General features: G+C 43.1%; 1 protein-coding gene across 1 annotated transcript in view; it reads left to right on the top strand.

Moving 5' to 3' along the window:
- The first annotated feature begins 213 nt into the window (after positions 1 to 213).
- LOC129695118 (myosin heavy chain, clone 203-like) overlaps positions 214 to 21,221 on the top strand; it is a 32,314-nt gene continuing 11,306 nt past the window's right edge. The window contains exons 1-6 of the mRNA XM_055631864.1: positions 214 to 657; positions 15,116 to 15,262; positions 16,578 to 16,691; positions 17,798 to 17,911; positions 18,761 to 18,899; positions 20,621 to 20,736. Coding sequence (XP_055487839.1) covers positions 214 to 657; positions 15,116 to 15,262; positions 16,578 to 16,691; positions 17,798 to 17,911; positions 18,761 to 18,899; positions 20,621 to 20,736 — 1,074 coding nt within the window. The remainder of the gene's footprint in view (positions 658 to 15,115; positions 15,263 to 16,577; positions 16,692 to 17,797; positions 17,912 to 18,760; positions 18,900 to 20,620; positions 20,737 to 21,221) is intronic.

The raw sequence follows: 21,221 nt of genomic DNA on the forward strand, positions 1-21,221 counted from the left end.
GGACGGGCTGAGGCCTCCTCAAAACTGTCACCACACCCCTCTGCTCCCTCTTTATTTGAGGTTAGCAAGGGAGGCCAGGGCTGGGCTGGCTTAACTCATGGGCAGGCGGACGACTGCGCCAGCATGCCAGGGGAGCAGGAGCACGAAGAGCTGCTGGGTGTAGTTGACCGCTATGCGGCACCTCCAAGGGCAGGGAGAATGCTGGAACCAAGGATGGCAGCAAGCATAAACAGACTCTCGAACAAAGCCCTGCAGGAGAAGGTGATTCTAGAGGCACTTGAAACCTACACAGCACCTGAAAACTGCGAGGCGCTGCGAGTCAAAACAGTCAATGGACAAATTTGGAGCCAGCTCGGACAACATATCCGTAGCCAAGAACTGAAGATGCAGCGCATCTTAAAGCTCCACACAGCGGCCATCACCGCCTTTGCTCGGTCCGCTGAAAACACCGACCTCACCACCTGTCAACAGGACGTACTGGCACTCATGTGCAACACCCAGTATGAAATGAATAATCTGAGGCGGGAGAACATCAGGCCTGCCCTCAACCCCAAGTATGCGGGGCTATGCAAAGCCCCTGCGCCAGAAAAAGAGGCACTGCTGTTTGGGGCTGACCTTGCAAAAAGGCTAAAAGAACTGGAAGAGGCAGCCAAACCTGTGGGCCTCATGAGGGCAGGCCCAGCACCGAGCAGGGCGAAAACACCCAGTTGGCAGCACCGCTCGGCATCCACCAGCAAATACCGACCAAGGACTGGTGAAAGCCTGGCGACCGCTCCTCATTACCCCCACGGTTCTTTTTTAGAGAGGGGCCCAGAGCGGAGCCATGGGAAGATGCGCCGCCCTGTGACAGCACCGTCAACAGCACCATCGACCCAAGCCTACAAAAGAAGACGTTCCCAAAAATAAGAATGAACTTGGAGGTAGGTGGGTCTGGTTCCTGTCAACATACGCTGAACAAGGGTGCTCTATTAACAGGAGGGCGATTACGCTTGTTCAAAAACGTTTGGGGTACTATCACTAACAACAAATACATACTGAACAGTATTAGTGGATACAAAATTGAATTTAAAACAGGCATAATACCGCCGGTTCAGCATATACCCCAAAGGGTATTCCTTCCCACTGAGAAAGAAAAGCGGGAAGGACAAGCTGAACTAGATAGGCTCATGTCAAAAGGAGTCATTGAAAGGACCAGACATGAGCCATTGGAATTTGTATCAAACATATTTACCAAAACCAAAAAAGATGGTGGATGTCGCATCATCATTGATCTAACATCACTAAATGAATCTGTTGAGTATATACATTTCAAAATGGAGACATTTGTCACTGCCAGCCAACTGATCTCAAAAGGATACTTCATGGCAAGCATAGATATCAAAGATGCTTACTATTTAGTACCCATTCATAAGGATCATTATAGATACCTAAAATTTATCTGGATGGGGCAACTATGGCAGTATAAAGCATTGCCCAATGGCCTAACGTCAGCCCCCAGATTATTTACCAAAATCCTTAAAGTAGCCATGAAAATACTAAGAGAACAAAAATATATAGTCATGGCATATCTGGACGATATTCTCATATTGTGAAGAACCAAGGAATTAGCTGTGGCAGCAGTTTCAGCTACTAAACAGCTCCTTGAAACGTTGGGGTTTGTCCTACACCCAGATAAATCAAAATTGAAGCCGCCAACTAACATGGACTATTTAGGCTTCACTATTGATTCAATCCATATGACTGTTACTCTGCCAAGGGATAAAAAGGTTGCATTAGCACAAGCATGCAACAATTTAATGGTTAACAAACAACCAATGATCCGACAAGTTGCCAGAGTAATTGGAAGTATTGTAGCAGCAATTCCAGCTACACAATTCGGACCTTTGCACTATCAAAATTTGCAAAGAGCAAAGGTACATGCACTACATCAATGTTGGGGTCATTATGACCGAAAAATGTATTTACCCACTGAAGCTATATCAGAACTACAGTGGTGGTCAGAAAATCTTTGGCACAGTTTCAGTCCCATTGTCATCACTAATCCTAACTTAGTCATCAGAACAGATGCCAGTGCTTTAGGCTGGGGAGCTACTAACTCTATATCCAACACAGGTGGCAGATGGACTAACTCAGAGTCATCGCTACTACACTCACTGGGCATAAACTATTTGGAAATGCTCGCCGCCTACTATGGGCTAAAAGCATATGCATCTAAGATGCAGCACGTGCATGTTAGGTTACAGATCGACAATACAACGGTGGTGGCTTACATCAACCACATGGGTGGCATAAAATCATTATCATGCGACAAATTGGCTAATGCAATCTGGCTATGGTGTGTCAAGAGACATATTTGGTTATCAGCTGCCTATTTACCAGGTAAGCTAAACACAGTGGCAGACACCAGGTCACGAAAATTCAATGATAACATCGAATGGATGTTAGATCCAAAAATTTTTGCGAAAATTATCAAGCAATATGGAACGCCAGATATAGATTTGTTTGCGTCTAGATTGAATCACCAGTTACCCATGTATGTGGCTTGGGAACCAGACCCTGAGGCAGCAGCGGTAGATGCCTTCACGCTGGATTGGGGAAATTTCTTCTTCTATGCTTTCCCTCCCTTTTGCCTCATCAGTCGGGTACTCCGGAAAATTCAGACTGACTCTGCTTCTGGAATTTTGGTCGTACCCGACTGGCCTACCCAACCATGGTTCCCAGTCTTTCACGACATGGTGGTCGAGTCACCAATGGTCTTTCATAGCGACCCACAACTGCTGACTCACCCAGTATCCGGCATGAGTCATCCATGCCATCAAAATATAATACTCCTGGTATGTAGGTTCTAACCAGACCTTACCAGGGACTGGGGCTATCAGAACGAACAGTCGCCACCATGTCGGCAGCCCTGCGGGACTCAACAAAGAAGCAGTACCTGACGTACGTCAAGAAATGGGAAAAATACTGCTTGGACGCAGGGACATCGTATGACAAAGCCTCAATCACCGACGTGTTGGATTTCCTGGCCCACTTATACCATGATCAGAAGATGAGCTACAGTGCCGTGAATGCAGCACGAAGTGCCCTGTCTGCTTACCTTAGACCAACAGGACACCAGAGCATAGGGTCCCACCCGCTAGTGATAAAGCTCCTCAAGGGGATTTATAACAACAAACCCCCTACACCCAGATATACCCATGTATGGGATATTAGTGTCGTATTATCACACCTCAGAGGATGGCCACCAGCGGGATCCCTCAGTCTAGAGCAATCTACTCTTAAGCCACTTATGCTCATGGCGCTCGTATCTGCACAAAGGGTCCAGTCGTTACACAAGCTATGACTGGACAAGATGGTAACTACCCCAGACTGCATCACATTTGTCATGCCAGGTCTAGTAAAACAAAGTAGGCCAGGTATGCCCAACTCACCAATTATCTTCCGGGCCTACCCTCCAGAACCTAGGCTATGTGTTGTGACCCATCTCCACAACTATGTAGACACAACTCATGAACTTAGAGGGAGTGAGAAAGCCTTATGGGTCAGCCACAGGAAACCTTTTGGACGGGTAACCAGCCAAACCATATCAAGGTGGCTAAAACAGGTCCTGAAAGCTGCCGGAATTAATACTGGCGTTTTTAAATCCCATTCCACCAGGGCAGCATCTACATCAGCGGCGGAACGGATGGATGTCCCAATAGACCACATCCTAAATACGGCAGGATGGTCAAGGGAATCGACATTCCGAAAATTTTACGATAAACCGCTGATGAAACCAGACTTATTTGCAGAAAAGATTTTACAAACTGCAAATTTATAATTTAAGCCCGGGGGAGCTATTTTGAAATTTGTTATTGTTAAATAAACATTTTTGTTTTAAAAAACAAACAGATTCGTTGGTCTTTAGATACCACTTCCTCCCTCAAAAACTTCGGCAGCGAGTGATATAGCTGTTACACGGTTTGAAATCACAGACCTTTGAAATCTTCACGTAGTCACTCGCGTGACTCCGAAGTAAAATAGTAAGATTAAACGAGTACTTACCAGTGCGAAGTTTGATCTGTATTTTATGAGGAGTTACGATGAGGGATTACGCCCTGATTCGAACTCGGAGATTTACGATACTGGCTGTGAGATTCAAAAATCACAAATGCTCTTGAGACAAATTCAGACAAAGAAGTGTTTTTTATTAATTTCATATTCTGCAGAATAGGTGCCTCTCCTCTGATGTCCCCTAGAGGCACACCGAAGATGGAGATGCTTTCTATCTTTATACATTCCATTTCATTATTATCACATTCTCATCCCTCCCCATTGAGCTTCTTCCAATCATAACATAAAGCCCTGTTTCCCACGAGAACGTCTGGGAACGCCCACCTAACGTCAAAGACACCTCCCCTATCATGCATCGCATGTGCATTTAAATTAGGCATCTTGTCATAGTGGGTGTGTGTACATATTCATGTAATCTCATCAAGCATGCGTAGTTGAGCGTGACTTCGTGTCCCTTTCCCCTTCGTTCTAATTTCTTTACTATCTCCTGCTGAAGTCTTTCTACTGCTACTTTTTATCTAGAATTTCTCTCTGTTCTTATATCGTTACTTTCTAATCTACTAGCAGTCTGGTTTCTGCCTTATTTCTTTCTAAATTATTTTTCTATCCCTAGTCTAAATCAACCATGCCTGTTAACTCTTTCCTCACAATCCATCCTTTTCTTTTTGCTACGCACCCTTGATTTACACTATCTCCTCCTTTTCTAATGCTAGCAGAAGGTTCTTCACCTCCCTATCCTCCTCTCGTAGGTCATACTGTGGTCTGAGGGCCATTATGGTGGCTGCACTGTTCTTCGTCAGGGCTGTTTCTATCAATCGCTGAGCCAATCCCCGTACGCAGGGAATGATACAACATCCGAACAAACACAGTAACCCCACCATGACTATCACTGATGTTAGGGCAGATGTAAAGATGTGCTTCCATTTCCCAAACCAGGAGTCTAGAAACCCGGTCCAGGAGGTGTCAACTCCAGAGTTCTCAGCCAATTCGATAGACAGAGAGGTGAGCCCTGCTAGGGCTCTTGACACTGACCCATCCGGAGCAGTGTTGTTGGGGATGAATGTGCAACATTGTTCGCCAAACATTACACACACCCCTCCCTTCTCAGCCAGTAGCATGTCCAAGGCCATGCGATTTTGCCAGGCCATTTGGCTGGTAGCTGTCAGTTGTTCCGCTAATCCTTCAACTGCATCTCGAGTGTAATTTATAAAGCGTTGTTGATTGTAGTATAAGTAGTTGATCCAGTCCACATTTTTATTAATTGTGGGACCACCAGAAGAGTATGGACTCAAAGCCCGCAGCTATCTGATTTCTGGCTTTAAATTCATCGGGTACCCCTCTTGGCACCCCTATCGCATCTATATAGATGTGTGTGTCGAATGATCCTCTCACCTTTCTCTTTTGTCGTCGGCTTCCTTTATTGAGTTCTACAGCATGTTCTACTGCTATGGTGAAGGGCATCATCAGTTGTATGAGGGTACAGGTTCCCGTCCATGACCCTGGTAACCGGGGCCACAGGGTATTCTCCCCGCACCACCACCAGACATCGGCTCTACTGACTATCTGCTTTTTCAGCCAGGAGCTATTGAACATTGGCCCCTGTTCCTCAGCCGTTATGTTATACGTCTGATTGCAGTTGAGCACCTCCCCCATGTCCTGTCCCTCTGGGTTATTTCTTGTATAGCACTCAAACCCCTCCTCCCCAAAAGGAATGGTAAATGGAGGTCGAGGGTCTTCCCTTCAGCCCTTCGTATTGTTGTTGCTGGCCGGAAATAGGTAATGATAACTCTGGCATATCTCATTTTTTTGGTAAGAGGGGATTCGTGAATAGCTGTAGTATACATGTCATAGCCCTAGGTGTTCTATCCCAATTCAGGGGAAATGGTACTGGGACCAGCTGAGGCCTAGCTCCAGCGCAGGCGTAACAATTGGTTCGTTGCATACTTCTGGCTGTGTACATCATCCAGGCAAGCCAGGTGTTGGCTCTTTTTCCCCCTGTTGGTATTCCCTTCTCATATAACTGCCTTAATCCTGTTTCTCCTGCTACTACTATCATTATCTTCAGCTTCTTAGACTCATTTTCCCTGGTGACATTGCTGACTACTGGTGGTGCAGGTGTTGCCCCGGGATCCCTATTCTGACTGTCATCTATCTTGAACACCTCTCCCCTATCCTCGTATATTACCATCTTCCCATCTCGCTTTACTTCTATCTCAAACTTCAGACATGCGTCCTTCCCTGTTTTATCTGCACATATCCAATACCTACCACTTTCCTGTATCTGAACACTCTGTATGCTCACATATACGCGTCCTGGCAATTTCTCGTTTGGGTTTTGATATACTCTCCACCTATCAGTTTGATAGGTGGTCCGATGCCACCCATATTTTGATGAAGTAAACACCGCGTGCCAATCTTTACAGGGATGGGTGCATACATACATTCTATAGCCGCACCACCTTTTTCCTTTACATACATTAAATGGGATGGTGGTGGACCTTCTATTTTGTGGTATTGTGATTTTTATGCATGTTACATTACTTACAAGTTGGGTAACCACCCAACACACGACCCACCAACACGAAATCTTCATTTTTCCTGCGGGTTCTTGGTAAATATTAAAGTCAATGGTTCTTCTCCTTTGCGCACTGTCCACGGGCTGATATCGTCTGGTGGGGCCTCCACAGGACCCTTAACTCGACTTGCGTGTGTCCACCCTTTCTCTTTTGTTCGTACTGCTGTCTCCGTGATTAGTAATACCAAGTAGGGTCCAGTCCACTTAGGTTGCAGCTTTTCTTCTTTCCACGTTTTTATTAATACCCAGTCTCCAGCCTTGACTGAGTGAATTGGAAAGTCCAGTGGTGGGCTCTGGGCCAGCAATCCTTTAATTTTTAGTTCTGCAAGAGATTGGGACACTGCCAGTAAATAGTTCCTCAGGAACACATCGTTCCCTTGTATTGTTGGGACTCCTTCTATCTTCCCTAAGTATGGGAGCCCGAATAACATTTCATATGGTGATATCCCTATGTCTTTTCGAGGTGCCGTTCGGATTCTCAACAGGGCTATCGGGAGGCACTTAGTCCAGGGGAGTCTCGTTTCCTCTATCAACTTGGTAATTTGGGTCTTTAAGGTGCCATTCATTCTTTCCACCTTTCCTGAGCTCTGGGGATGCCATGGTGTATGCAATTTCCATTCTATTCCCAGTGCTTCACATATCATTTCATGTGTTTTGAGGCAAAATGGGTCCCTCTATCTGAGTCTATTGTTTCCACAATCCCATATCTGGGTATAATTTGTTCTAATAATATCTTGGCTACCGCCTGTGCGGTGGCAGTTGCCGTGGGGAATGCCTCTACCCATCTGGTGAAATGGTCCACTACCACTAACAGGTACTTCCATGTTCGTACCCGGGGCAGCTCGGTAAAATCTATCTGTATTCTTTGGAAGGGCCTAACTGCTAATGGTTGTCCTCCTCCTGGGACTGCTCTCATGATTTTCTTATTAATTCGCTGACATATCACACAGCCCCTTATGACCTGTTTGGCCATGGTAAACATCCCACAGCAAGCGTAGGTTCTGAGGAGGGTGTCACAGAGGGCTTGTGTTCCCCAATGGCTTTGTCCATGTAATCTCCCTAATAACTCCCTCATTATTTCTTTGTTCAATAGCTGCTTTCCATTTGGTGTCCACCATTTCCCATTTGAAGTACGCTGAGCCCCCATTTCTTTCATGTTTCCTGTTCTTTCTCACTAAAGATAGGTATCTTTTCCTCTGGTTCCCTTAACGGTATTAGTGACTTCATTTCTACCATCTGTTCTGTGGCTGCTCTTTTTGCAACCTCATCCACTGCCCTATTTCCTCTGGCCTCCAGGGTGTTACCCTTCTGATGCCCTGCCACATGTGCTATGGCTATTCGTTCTGGTTTTTGCAATGCTTCCAGTGTCTGTCCTATCAATTGCTCATGTGCTAGTTCTTTACCTCGAGTTGTTATCATTCCTCGCTCTTTCCAGATCTTCCCAAAGGTGTGTACTACTCCAAAAGCGTATTTTGAATCGGTATATACTGTTCCTTCCTTCCCCTCCAATAATTCCAAAGCTCTCATTAATGCATATAATTCACAAGATTGAGCTGACCAACTACCAGGCAGCCTGCCACTTTCAATTTCCTCCATAGTTTCCCCGTTCACTATACCGTACCCACTATGTCTTTTTCCATCTATGCACCTGGAGGATCCATCTATGAACCACCGGCTGCCCTCAGCCAGAGGTTGCTCTTCTAAGTCTTCTCTACTTTTTGTCTGTAAATCTATTATTTCACTACAGCAGTGTACTGGGCCCTCTTCCTTGTCACCCTGTTTCTCTGCTGGATACAGGAATTGGGACGGGTTAAGGTTCTTATCCGTAATTATCATCAAATCGTCTTTTTCCATCAGGATGGCCTCATACTTTAAAAGTCTGGAGTCTGTTAACCATCTGTTGGATTTCTGAGTGAGTATGGTTCTTCTTACTGTGTGTGGTGTAGAAACAACCAGAGTGCCTCCAAAGGTTAATTTCCTACTCTCTTCCACCAATATTGCGGTAGCTGCTACCGCTTGTATGCATCCCGGCCATCCCCTGCAGACTGGATCTAATATTTTTGAGAGGAAGGCCACTGGCTGTCGATTTCCCCCTCTTTTCTGGGTGAGTACCCCTAGTGCCACCCCCTTGTCTGAATTTACAAACAGGTGGAAAGGTTGTTCTACTGAGGGCAGAGCCAACACGGGAGCAGTAATCAAACTGTTCTTTAATTTCCCAAATTTCACCTCCTGTTCTGGAGTCCACTGAACTTTGTCTTTTTCTTCTCCCAATTTATCATACAGGAATTTTACTTGTCTGGAGTAATCATTATCCACAGTCGACAGTATCCTATCAATCCCAGGAATTTTCGGATCTCTTTCTTATTCTTTGGTAGTGGTACTCCCGTGATCCCAGCTATCCTTTCGGGGTTTATTCGTCTCTTTCCTCCACTTATCAAATGTCCCAGATATTTTACCTCTTGTTTCACAAATTGAAGCTTGTTACGGGACACTCTTAACCCCTTCCTTCCCAAGAAGTTTAACAGGCTTATTGTGGCATCCCTCACTTCCATTTCTCTTGCTCCTGACAAAAGGAGGTCATCCACATACTGTAATAGTTGCGTTTCCCCGTGACCTGGGAAATCCTCCAATACCTGCTCTAAAATTTGGCCGAATAAATACATACACCTTGTCTTCAGGTTTAAAGGGTCCTTCCTCCTGGTCCATCTCCGACAGCTTTTACTTTACCTGTTCATAAATAGACTTGTATATCATTATTAACTGTTTCATATACTTTTTAAATTCTATCTGTAACTGTTCCAAACTCGGTCCCTTGCAGGAACTTCTCCATTGTGTCACCTGCTGGTTAGTTTGCATGCAACATTTCTTCAGTGCCAATGGCAGAGCATTACACAAATCTTATTTATTTTAACCTTCAATGTTCCATTTATTCTTTTCATCAAATGAAAACAATCCGTTGTCAAAGCTGATTTCTGTAGGTTTACCAAACCTCTTAATTACCTTATTCAGCATAAACGACACTACAGTGCTCATACCTAAATCGATTCAGACTTACCCTGGACATCTCTTCCAGATGCTGTTTCAGCTGCTTGGTCTGCATTTTAATTTAACTTCTTTGACATGTACTTTTTCCATTTCACCATACAATTTCAAAATTTCCAATCTAGTCTGAACTATATCCTGCCTTTCCCAAGGTCATCATCTGCTGTCTTATATTCTGAAGTATTTCTCTCTCTTCACTTGTGGAACAAACCAACAAATTGTCCACATCAGCAAATACTTTCTAAGGGTATACCATATAACCATATATCGAACCTGCCTCCACCACCTTCACTGGAAGCTCATTCCACACAGCTACCACTCTCTGAGTAAAAGTTCCTTTCCCTGGCTCTCTCTCTCTCTCTCTCTCTCTCTCTCTGTCTCTCTCTCTCTGTCTCTCTCTCTCTCTCTCTCTCTCTCTCTCTCTGTCTCTCTGTCTCTGTCTCTCTCTCTCTCTCTCTCTCTCTCTCTCTCTCTCTCTCTGTCTCTCTCTCTCTCTCTCTCTCTCTCTCTCTCTCTCTCTCTCTCTCTCTCTCTGTCTCTCTCTCTCTCTCTGTATCTCTCTCTCTCTCTCTCTCTCTCTCTCTGTCTCTCTCTCTCTCTCTGTATCTGTCTCTCTCTCTCTCTCTCTGTTTCTCAACTTGAATGTCTACCATAAAACAACAAACCATAAAAGCTGGTCATGTTTCATCAATTAACTTATTTCCAATTATTTCAATCCATATTCACCATTATTTTAAATGTCCAATTCCTAGCACTAGTAACAATTTTCCAAATTAACTTTACTGACAAGAAATCTAAAAGAACATCAAGAAACGATTAAAAGAAAATCAAAAGCTGATTTTTACAACTTCCCTTTTTCAGGTTACGAGGATACAAAGAGTTAATTTTACAGCTTGTTCGCAATCCAATTTGAACTACAGTGGAAATCTCGCTCCCGCCACTGTGTTCAATTTTACAACTTGCTCATTCCAACCTTTCATCTTACAACCATTCGTTCCAAACCGGTTTTTACATACAAATCACATTCGTTCCGTTCTTACTTCAAATAGATTATTCATTTTATATTTTCTCCCTGTCCTGCACTCTTGTCCCCGGCCTTTGCCGTCTTCTTATCTGCTACTTTCGGGAGTAACTCCCTCATCATCCTGTCTCTCTCTGTTCCTTATTTGCTGTTTTTCTACTGCCTGCAACATAATCTTTACTACTTGTTTTTCACTTCTGTGAAAAGGAATTGATCTAACTGTTCTTGTCAGACCTAAAGGATCTTCAAGGAGGCTATTTAACAAACCCCCTTCCCCCTCAGGGTCCTCTCCTAGGTACCTCCCTCGGGGGTCTAATTTCAACCGAACTTATCTTCCCCTTCTGCCCTTTGACTCCCCGTCCTGTTGGCCGGGTGATCTTCGTCCACCCCGGCCCCTGTCTTCTCTTTCCTTTGGGTATTTTGGCCCCCTCCGGCTCTGCATTTGTCCCAACGGACTATACCTTATCATTGTTGGCTTCTCCAACCCCTGGGTATTTCCTGCCCTCCAGGGTCCAGCATTTGCCCCAACGGACTATTGGGCAGAATGCGGGGATTTGGCCCACAGCCTTTTCCCCTCCCTTTTTCTAAACACCGTGTTTAATTACCTTATTTATCATAATCATATTCTTAATACCATGTTCATCATATTCTCAATACCGTGTTCATCATATCTGCCTTGCCCGTACAAGGTCTTAATTTCTACAGAACTTCTTATCTTCCCCTCCCTTCTGGTTACCTTACAGCCCCCTGAATCCTTCAGGGCGTCAACCACAAGGTCTTTCCACAATCGCCCAGGAAGTACTTTATTAGTCATTGTTCCTACCTGGGTTCTGTGCACAGAAATTGCTCGATTGATTTTTCACGATTTCCAACTACTCCCACTTCTTTGCCGAGTCTCTGTGTGGTCCGGATACTACTGCTTAAACAGCTGATGGCAAGCAAGGAGTCTGAGACCGCTGAACTCAGCAGGGTGCACCTTCCCTTCGTCCGTCTACTCCCGTCAGCTGTCTAGAGTATTGGATCCCGGACGAGCCCCCAAGTTGTGAGATTCAAAAATCACAAATGCTCTTGAGACAAATTCAGACAAAGAAGTGTTTTTATTAATTTCATATTCTGCAGAATAGGTGCCTCTCCTCTGATGTCCCCTAGAGGCACACCGAAGATGGAGATGCTTTTTATTTTATATTTATCACATTTCATTTCCCCATTTATTATCATCATTCTCATCCCTCCCCATTGAGCTTCTTCCAATCAAATAACATCGCAAAGCCCTGTTTGTGTGTACATATTCATGGAATCTCGAGAACGTCTGGGAACGCCCACCTAACGTCAAAGACATCTACCCTCCCCTATCATGCATCGCATGTGCATTTAAATTAGGCATCTTGTCATAGTGGGTGTGTTTTACATGTTTCATGTAATCTCCCGTGCATCAAGCATGCTTAGTTGAGCGTGACTTCGTGCTAAGATACTTCCCCGAGCCCTTCGTACCCGCTAATTTCTTTTTCCGTGCTTCCTGAGTTTGATTTTTTTTTTCTAACTCGGGAGAGCTTTTTATCTGAACTCGCTCTCTGTTCTTATATATTACTTTCTAATCTACTAGGTAGGTCTGAAAGAAATCGATGTTGGATTATTTGACATAGTTATTTTTCTATGGCCCTAGTCAGGAAATCTGAACCATGTGATCTACTTCCAGTGGACTAAAGGAATTTGATGTGTTAAATTATTTGGATACAGGAACAAACTGAAACACCTCCAATAATCTATATTCTATCCTATGGAGAGAAGGCAGGAAGGGGATACTGATTGTGGATGATCAACCATGATCACAGTGAATGGTGGTGCAGGCTCAAAGGGCCAAATGACCTGCTCCTGCACCATCCAGGTAATTGTCATATGACATTGTCTATTGTCTATAAAATGGAATCCAGAAAATGAAACAATGCATTGTTGCCAAGAGATGGTCTGTAATGTTCCGTTGCTGTGGTAGCGTTAGGTCAGTTCAACAACCTGATGGGACAGTAGCTTTTTTTGAACTGGGAGTGTGGGACATTCACACTTCTGCGTCTACTGTGGTAACAGTGAGAAGAGAACACGGCTTATCACATTTCAATTATCAGTTGAACAAACTTAACCCGAACAGCTTGGTATTCCTAACATCTTTACATTCTGAGACCTTTCCTTTAAAAGATCTTTCAGGGAAAGTGTTACGACTATCCGCAGAAACTGCGTGTCTTTTGCAATCAATTCCCTTGCAGTAGACAATAGCCTTCTTTGTGTCATCAGAAGGCTAAATTCAATCTGGAAATTGTCCTCTTGGGGAAAGACCATCAAATTTTCTTTATTTATTGTGACATTTGGATCGATACAGGTATTGTAATTTTCTTTTCCAATTACCTTGTGTAGTGCTGATTTACATACGATGTTCACTCCTGTATATCTGTATGAGTGTGGGAAGCCAAATGTTTCATATGTTACATGTTACATATGTTTTCCAAGTGATTTCCATCACATAAGCAAAGAAATTAAGGAATTTCACAAGCTCTTGGTTTAGAGATACAACATGAATCAGACGCTTCGGACCAGTGATTCTATGGTGACCATCGATCACCGATTTTAGTTTAGTTGTTCATTGTCATATGAAAAGCTTGAAATTGCATGCTGCAGGTAAAGGAAAGCCGATACATGATTGCAATCAAACCATCCACAGTGTACAGGTGAAGGGTAAATAAAGATTTTAGAGTGGAATGATTGTAATCGATGTCAGCAGACCTCTTACAGTCTGCATGCAGATGCAGAACAGCACGCAAAGCATCGCCTTGCTCAGGCGCCAGTTGGTCTCGACATTCATACTGGTTCAAGAGTGTTTTATTGTCAAGCATGTTTTATTGTCTTATGTCCCAAAACCGGCTATTTTGGCGAGACAGAGACGGTAAGTTGGCTTGAATTGTTTTATTTTAATGAAACAACGAGCCAACGAGAGTGGAACCAAATTTAGATGGTGGCTTCCACAAGTGTGGGCGCTGGACTGACAGTTACTGATAGTTACAGCAAAAACACTGCCAATAGAACACCCGCCCGTGCTCAGTGACTCCTCCCCCCCGTCAATCACGCGGGTTCTATTACCCAGAAATACACTATGTTTTTCCCCTTTTTCAAACACTCCCTACACATTAGTGGCAATTTTATGGAGGCCATTTACGGAACCTAAAAAGCTGCATGTGTTTGGGATGTGGGAGGAAACCGGAACACCCGGAGGAAACCCACACAGTCACTCAAACTCCACTGTACCCAATGTCCGTATTGAACCAAGGTTTCTGGTGCTGTGAGGTAGTACCTCTACCAGCTGCGCCATTGTGCTGCTCATTTTATGAGTGCAAATTCCATTGTTTTCTTTGTTTTGAGTTTTAGTTACTTTGAGAATAGAGCAGGATTTGCTTTTGAGTCAGTTTATAGACATAATCTGCGACAATTGCCAATCCAATGATAAGGAAGTGCTACGCTGAACTATTATCTACCTCTTTGATGACCCTTGGACTATCCTTGATCATACTTTGCTGGGTTTATCTTGCGCTGTAAATGGGTCGATTGCAAACGTGTATTGTCCTTCTGCTGACTGGTCTGCACGCAACAAAAGCTTTACACTGTACCTCGGTACACGTGACAACAAACTAAACGTAAGCTCAAGAGCATAGACCATAGAACAGTACAGCACAGGAACAGGCCCTTTGGCCCACAATGTCCGTGCCACGGATGGTACCCGGTTAAACTAATCTTCTCTGCTTGTCTGCTCTGTACCAATTCTATTTAATTATTATTTTGGTTATTTTGCAGCCACTTTAAATTAGAATCATGTGGAGGTGCATTTGTGGAATTGAAGAGTCCCTTGCATCATCGGAGGTAAGTATTTTTGTAATTTCCTGTTGTTGCATTGCATTTACAAAATTTGTATTTGTATTATCGCCGGAGTCCCATTGTTCTTCACGGCAGTCCCCTCACGCCCGGTCCCCATTGTCTTCCCCTAGCCCCCCGCCCCCTCCCCCCACTCTCATTGAACGATGATTGCGGGTCGATCATGAAGCCCCACTGCCGCTGAGGATCCCGTTGCCACTGAGGCTCCCGTTGCCGCTGAGGCTCCCGCCACCGCCGAAGCTGCCGTTGCTGCTGAGGCTTCCATCACCGCCACTGCTTAGGTTCCCTCAGCCCAGGCAGACCTCGCCATCCGGCTTCACCTCGGTCCCCTGGGAGGCCTGTGGGGCGAGTCTAGCATGTTCCAGTCGGCGGTGCGTTTGTTTAAAAAATGCATTGGCTTTCATGCATTCCATATTAATGCACTTCTCGAGTCACTGAATATTTCAATACTGTTTTCTCTAAAGTCTGATTCACTATGATGCAGTTATTAATAGTGACCAATTATTCTGCAGGCACTGAGCTGCAGATCTACTACAGGTAAGTATTTGGTGGCTGGTTTATCTGAGCAGCTGGCTCAGTATGAACAGCTGGTAGTGCAGCTCATAGACCAATATCCGGACAAAGAGACCCAGCTACAAGTGAGAGATGAACACCTTAAGGTAACATCAATTCCAGTTGAATATTTGTCACCCTCACTGAGTGAGCTATTACAGTGATCTGTGTACTTTGTGTTTGCATTTCTGCAGTTGGATTTCACTTTAAAGCCTGAAAATTCAGTCCAAAATATTGCAAGTTTTCTTTTTAACAATAACAATTAACAATGCCTCTTATTTTCTAAAGCAAAGACTATTGTTAAACCGTTTCACGTCGTGTGTCGGATCTTTTCAAGGAAATTGAAAGGATGACTTCACACTTGGTTTAGAAGGTTGTACTTCAAAATAGGCTACAAAATGTTATTGAAAAGTCATACTCAAATGATTTAAGCAGAAAGTCATGCCTGATGTTTCCAGTACAATACTGAGAGAATGCTGCAGCTGAAGTGGCAACTTTCAAATGAAATGTTAAATTAAATCGTGTTTGGTTTCTTAGGTGGATGTGAAATATTTTGTTTTGGCAAATTTTAGAGAAAGAAATGTGTTTTCCAGGGTGACTTTTCCAGTCTTTACCCCAAAATTTCAAGGTCCCTTATAAGCAACGTTGGCTGGTTCGGCAGGCCCAGCAGAAATGTCCATCAGGTCCAGCAGAAATGTTTCCCAGCCAGTTAAAAGAAGCAAGGGTGGGAACAGCTGAGGTTCTGACTAAATGTTTTCAGTCTTCCCTTGCCAAAGGAATGGTGCCAGAAAATTGCTCAAATTGTCGAGGAGTGCTTCCTGTTAGTATATAATAGCAAAGATGAAATTGTACAGGAGAAGGTGCAGATGGGATTTAGTTTAGTTAATTGTCACATGTATCGAGTAAACTATAAAAGAATACAAGACTCGGAGGGATTGCGGTGAGTGCAGTGATCTTGGAGTCTGGTGCGAGTGCGGACGGCTTTCTGACTTTGGGCGGACAGGGACTGCAGAGAGAGTACAGCGGTCGGTGAAGGAGCATGTGTGTAGCCTGGACATTGAACTGATGGCTGTGGGTCTCCGCCTATGCTGGGTGCCCTAGAGATTCTCACACACCGCTGTGGTGGCTGTTTATGTTTATCTTTATGTAGTTTTGTCTTGTTGCTTTTTTGATATGACTGTGTGGTAAATCAAATTTTACTGTACCTCAGTGCATGTGACAATAAAGGACCATTAAACCATTGAATGTAAATTAATAATTTCATCCCGTGATTTCATTATGATAATTTTAATATCTTAATAACAAGGTGGAATTGAAGAATTGGTGCTCTTGAATTACAAATGTTGCGTGTGTGTGATTTCCATTCTATGTTGCCCAGTTTTTATCATTGTTAGGAGGTATTAATCACGTTAACTTTCTCAGTTACTGGAAGACCTCAAGGTAAAACTCCGTGAAAACGAAGAAGCATTATTGGAAAAGACGCAACTTGTCGATGTGTTGCAGAAAAAGCTTAATAGGAATAATCGGGATCTAGCGGTAAGGACATCATTGTTTGCTGCTGTGTGAATGTCTATTTCAGGGAAAGATCTCTGCAACCGGCTAAGGGATTCTGTTGTAACTGGCAGTGAAATAAAAATGGAAGGGAGCCTCTTGGAAATAAATCTGTAAATATGAAAAAATGTGAAGATTTTCTTTTGTATAAATCTTCCCATTCTTTTTTTCATTGCAACATTGCCATTCTGGTTATGACAGGTTGTTGGCATTGCTGGTCTGTGCGACCAATTTTTTGAGCCCTGATCAAGATCAGAAGAGATCTGCTATTTAAGATGCCAACAACACATGAACTCTTGATTATAATGCAACAGCGTCACTACCGATTATATCTATCTTCCATCTATTCTATTCCATATATGTTACTAAAACTCTCATCTTGACCACTTCCTCTCTGCTATGTAATTAAATTTGATCAAAAACGATCCTGCTTAATGCTACGATTGTGTTGGGGAATGGGACCAGGCCTCCTGTGCGACTGGGACACAACATTTAGTTGTTCTTCTTTTTCCCATCTACTAGGGAGAGTCTAGGAGTAGAGTTCATAGCCTCAGATTTAAAGGAGATTAGGAGGGATTTCTTTAGACTGAAATAAGCGGTTGCCCATTTAATGCATTTGCATTTTTGGTTCTCTGACAACGGCATGCGTGTTTGCAACTATGTTTGTCAAAGTGTAGACAATGCAGGCTCGTAGAATATTTTCAAGATAGTGGGGATTGATTCATGATAAACTGGGTGAATGTATACATTAGGTCATTGATGATCTTAATGAAAGGCAGAACAGACCTGATGGTCTGAATCGGTATTCCTGCAGAATGTTAAAACAAACAACTGCAGGTGCTGGTTTATACCAAAGATAGAAGTGCTGGAGTAACTCAGTTGAATAAGAACCATTGAATGCAAATTAATGATTTCATCCCCTGATTTCATTAATGATAATTTTAATTTTAATGTCTTAATAACAAGGCAGAATTGAAGACCTAACTATTGGCGCACTTGAATTACAAATGTTGTGTGTGTGTGATTTCCATACTATGTTGCCCAGTTTTTATCACTGTTAGGAGGTTTTAATCACTTGTTAACTTCCTTAGTTGCTGGAAGACTTCAACGAAAAACTCTGGGAAAGGGAAGAGGAACTGCGAGAAACAACAGAACACGTGAAAGTACTGCAGACAAAGCTGGAAAGGAAGAATTGTGTGATAATGGTAAGGAAATCATTGTTTGCTGCTGTGTGAATCTCTAATTACAGGCGTATTACTTCTATTACAGCGTCATCTCTATTACTTCAGCGGCGGGCGTGGTGCGGGTGAGTCATCGCCAGGGCTCGCCGGAGGGGAGCGCTCTGATTTGCTGAAGCCGCGGTCTGCAGAGCTCCAGCCGGCGCTGCGTCAGTAGAATTCTGTAGAATTCATTGCCACAGAAGGCTGTGTAGGACGTCAGTGGATATTTTTAAGGCAGAGATAGATAGATTCATGTTTAGTACGGTGTCAGAGATAAAGGGAGTAGAACAGGAGGAAGAGATAGATGATTGGATGGCGCAGGAGATTTGATGGGCCAATTGGCCTAATTCTGCTTCTATCACGTGACCTTATGATAACTTTTAATTTTGATGACTACTTGACAAATCCATTTTGACAGCTTCAACTTTTCTTGCTTATCTGCTTGGCTTATTCATTTCATTCATTTAATGTTACTTTAGAAAGCTGCATTATTCTAGGCTTAATGGGACTGTCCCACAGGTGACTTTTTAGGCGACTGCAGGAGACTATGCCGTCGTCACATGATCGTCACATGTTCGCAGGTGGTTGTTGGAAAGTCACCTTCATGGACGTGAGGAGTTCCAGCATTCTGAGAACCCATCGCGGCATCCTTATGGATCCTTTTTTCAACATGGAGAGTAGCGAGAATTCCCGTGCCATAGGTCCTAATGGGTTGCCAGGAGGTCGAAGGTTCCCGTAGGTTATAGCCAGTGCAGACCGGTGACAAAACGCCTAAGTGGAACAGGCTCCCGAAAGTCTTTTTCGTTTAATTTGGCTACTTTTTAATTTTTTTAGGAGTTAGTTGAAGATGTAAGAAAGCTTGAAGATAAGAATGAGGACCTGGACAACAAGTATTACGCTGAAGATTACGCCAGCCATATCAAGATCTGTGGTTTGAGGGCGACCCATAAAGCTGAATTAACAAATCTCAAAGGTAAACACAGCACTCAGCTCTGTAAAATCAGGGAGAAACACGCACACGAAACATCACAGAAAGATCAGTGCTGTTTACAACTTCACAAAGATCTCCAACTTTTAAGACCTCACGCCAGGTTCTGTGCACCCCTTGCAGAACAGGCAACTGGTTCTTTAAATTATTTCAGCGAATGGAAGATTAACGAACTGGAAGGTAATTACTCAAAGTTGACCTGTTAATATTTTTGGCCATAAATGGTCCTACCGCAGATTTGTACATCTGTCGTCTCGTGGTAGGGAGTAGGTTTGCCCTAAAATATTCTAGCATTAGAGGAATGGAGTGGATTTTATGACAAAACATCACTTCATTTTTGTTTTGCGGTGTAATTCTCTGGTCCCTGTAACCTCGTGAGATTTTGTGTATGCAAATTGGTTGCTGTAATTCCCATATTTTATCACTGATCACACTTAAAAATATACTTCATTGGTTGGTAAATGGGTTGGTACATTGAGTGATCAGGAAAAGTAGCGTGTAATCTAAGTTTTTTTCATTCAGGTATTCTTGTCAGATTCCTTGATCAGAAGATAGTGATGTTTAAAGGATTCAATAAAATAATTCTTTGAGAAGCATTTGTAAGAGTCTGCCAAATGGCTGACAGGAACACACAGTAGTCATTTGGACAGATTCGTACAGATGCTTTTCAAAACATTCTCTTCTTGAATCCTTTAAACATCGCTATCACTGAATTTTCATTTTCAGAGGATGCCGATAGTTAAAACATGACATGGTGAAGGGCGGCCTGGTGGCGCAGCGGTAGAGTTGCTGCCTTTCAGCGCCAGAGACCTGGGTTTGACCCCGACTGTGGTGTTTGTCTGTACGGAGTTTGTATGTTCTCCATGTGGGTTTTCGTCCAGGTGCTCCTGTATCCTCACACTACAAAGACATACAGGTTTGTAGGTTAATTGACTTGGGTTAATGGTAAATTATCCCTAGTGTGTGTAGGATAGTGTTAGTGTGCGATGATCATTGGTCGGCACAGACACAGTGGGTCGAAGGGCCTGTTTCCACACTGTATCTCTAAATAAAATTATTTGAAGACATTTTACCATTCACAATGCACTTGCCGGAAATGGTACATCAAAGTATTTTAATTTCAAATAGCTTTTAAATGAGAAGGGCACAGAGCAACCATGACACTTCATTATCTCCATGAATGTCTTATCTCTGTGAGACTTGAGCTGTGTTTGCATGACAGTTTACGGAAGTGAGGGTGAAACCAGGGACAAGGTAGAGAGACTATATTCAGCAGCAGAAGAGGATATTCATTTGGAATAATTTAAAATAAATAAGGGTTTTAATGGAGCAGGGAAGAATGATCATTTTGTTTGTTTTGGGATTAAGTAAATTTATACCTTAATTTCCAAAATGTTGAGGAGACACATTTTCTGTGGAGCTTTATTCAAGCTTCTAATCATTTCTCACTAGTGATAGTTAAGGAATTTATCATTGGATAAATATGTAAATGGAATTACCATTGTGCCTGAGCAATCTTCAAGCTTAATGAATTGTAGCATTTCAAGGATATTTTATGATTTCAAATGCCGGTAATTAGTAGAACATATGATTTTCACTAATTGCCATTAACTGCAGTGGAAAAAATTGCAAACTGTGGAGGTATTGCTTTATTTACAACAAATATCAGATCATTATGGGTGTTTTTTCCTTTCTCTTTCTTAAAGAACAAGTGACGCTTCTGTACCAAGAGGCTGCAAGATCAGAGGAAAGTTCTTTGTCAATGGAAGCTTCATACCTATCTAAAATCGAGCAGATCCAAGAGGAGCTGGACAATGTACAGGTACCCCAAATATAAGTCCCTTGCACCTGATGACGATTAACTGAATATTGATCTGTTTGCCATTTACCTGGAATGAAATGACTTCATCTTTTCAAAAAAGAAAAATTGATGGTTTGATATACCGTGAGTTGTTGAAGCATTGTAGGAAGCAATTTAAAACATTTTTGGTTACATAGTTAGTTATGTACATTGTATATTTTTAATCTTGGGCTCAACTGTATGAAGGAGTGCTTCCCTACATTTCACTGCTCACTCCATTCCGTGTAGAACCCCTTTCTGAAGAGTAAGTGACATGGGATAGATGCGAGCCTGCAGGAAAATTCAATCATAAAATAGTTGTGGTAGAATGGAGCTGTCAGCAGTGGCACATTAAAAGTATAATGCATGCTAAAATTATTTCGAGAGTCATACAGCTCAGAAACAGGCCCTTCAGCCCAACTTACCCACATTGACCAACATGCCCCATCTACACTAGTCTTACCTGC

This window comes from Leucoraja erinacea, unplaced genomic scaffold (genome assembly GCF_028641065.1).
Source record: "Leucoraja erinacea ecotype New England unplaced genomic scaffold, Leri_hhj_1 Leri_944S, whole genome shotgun sequence".
Classification (NCBI taxonomy): Eukaryota; Metazoa; Chordata; class Chondrichthyes; order Rajiformes; family Rajidae; genus Leucoraja; species Leucoraja erinaceus.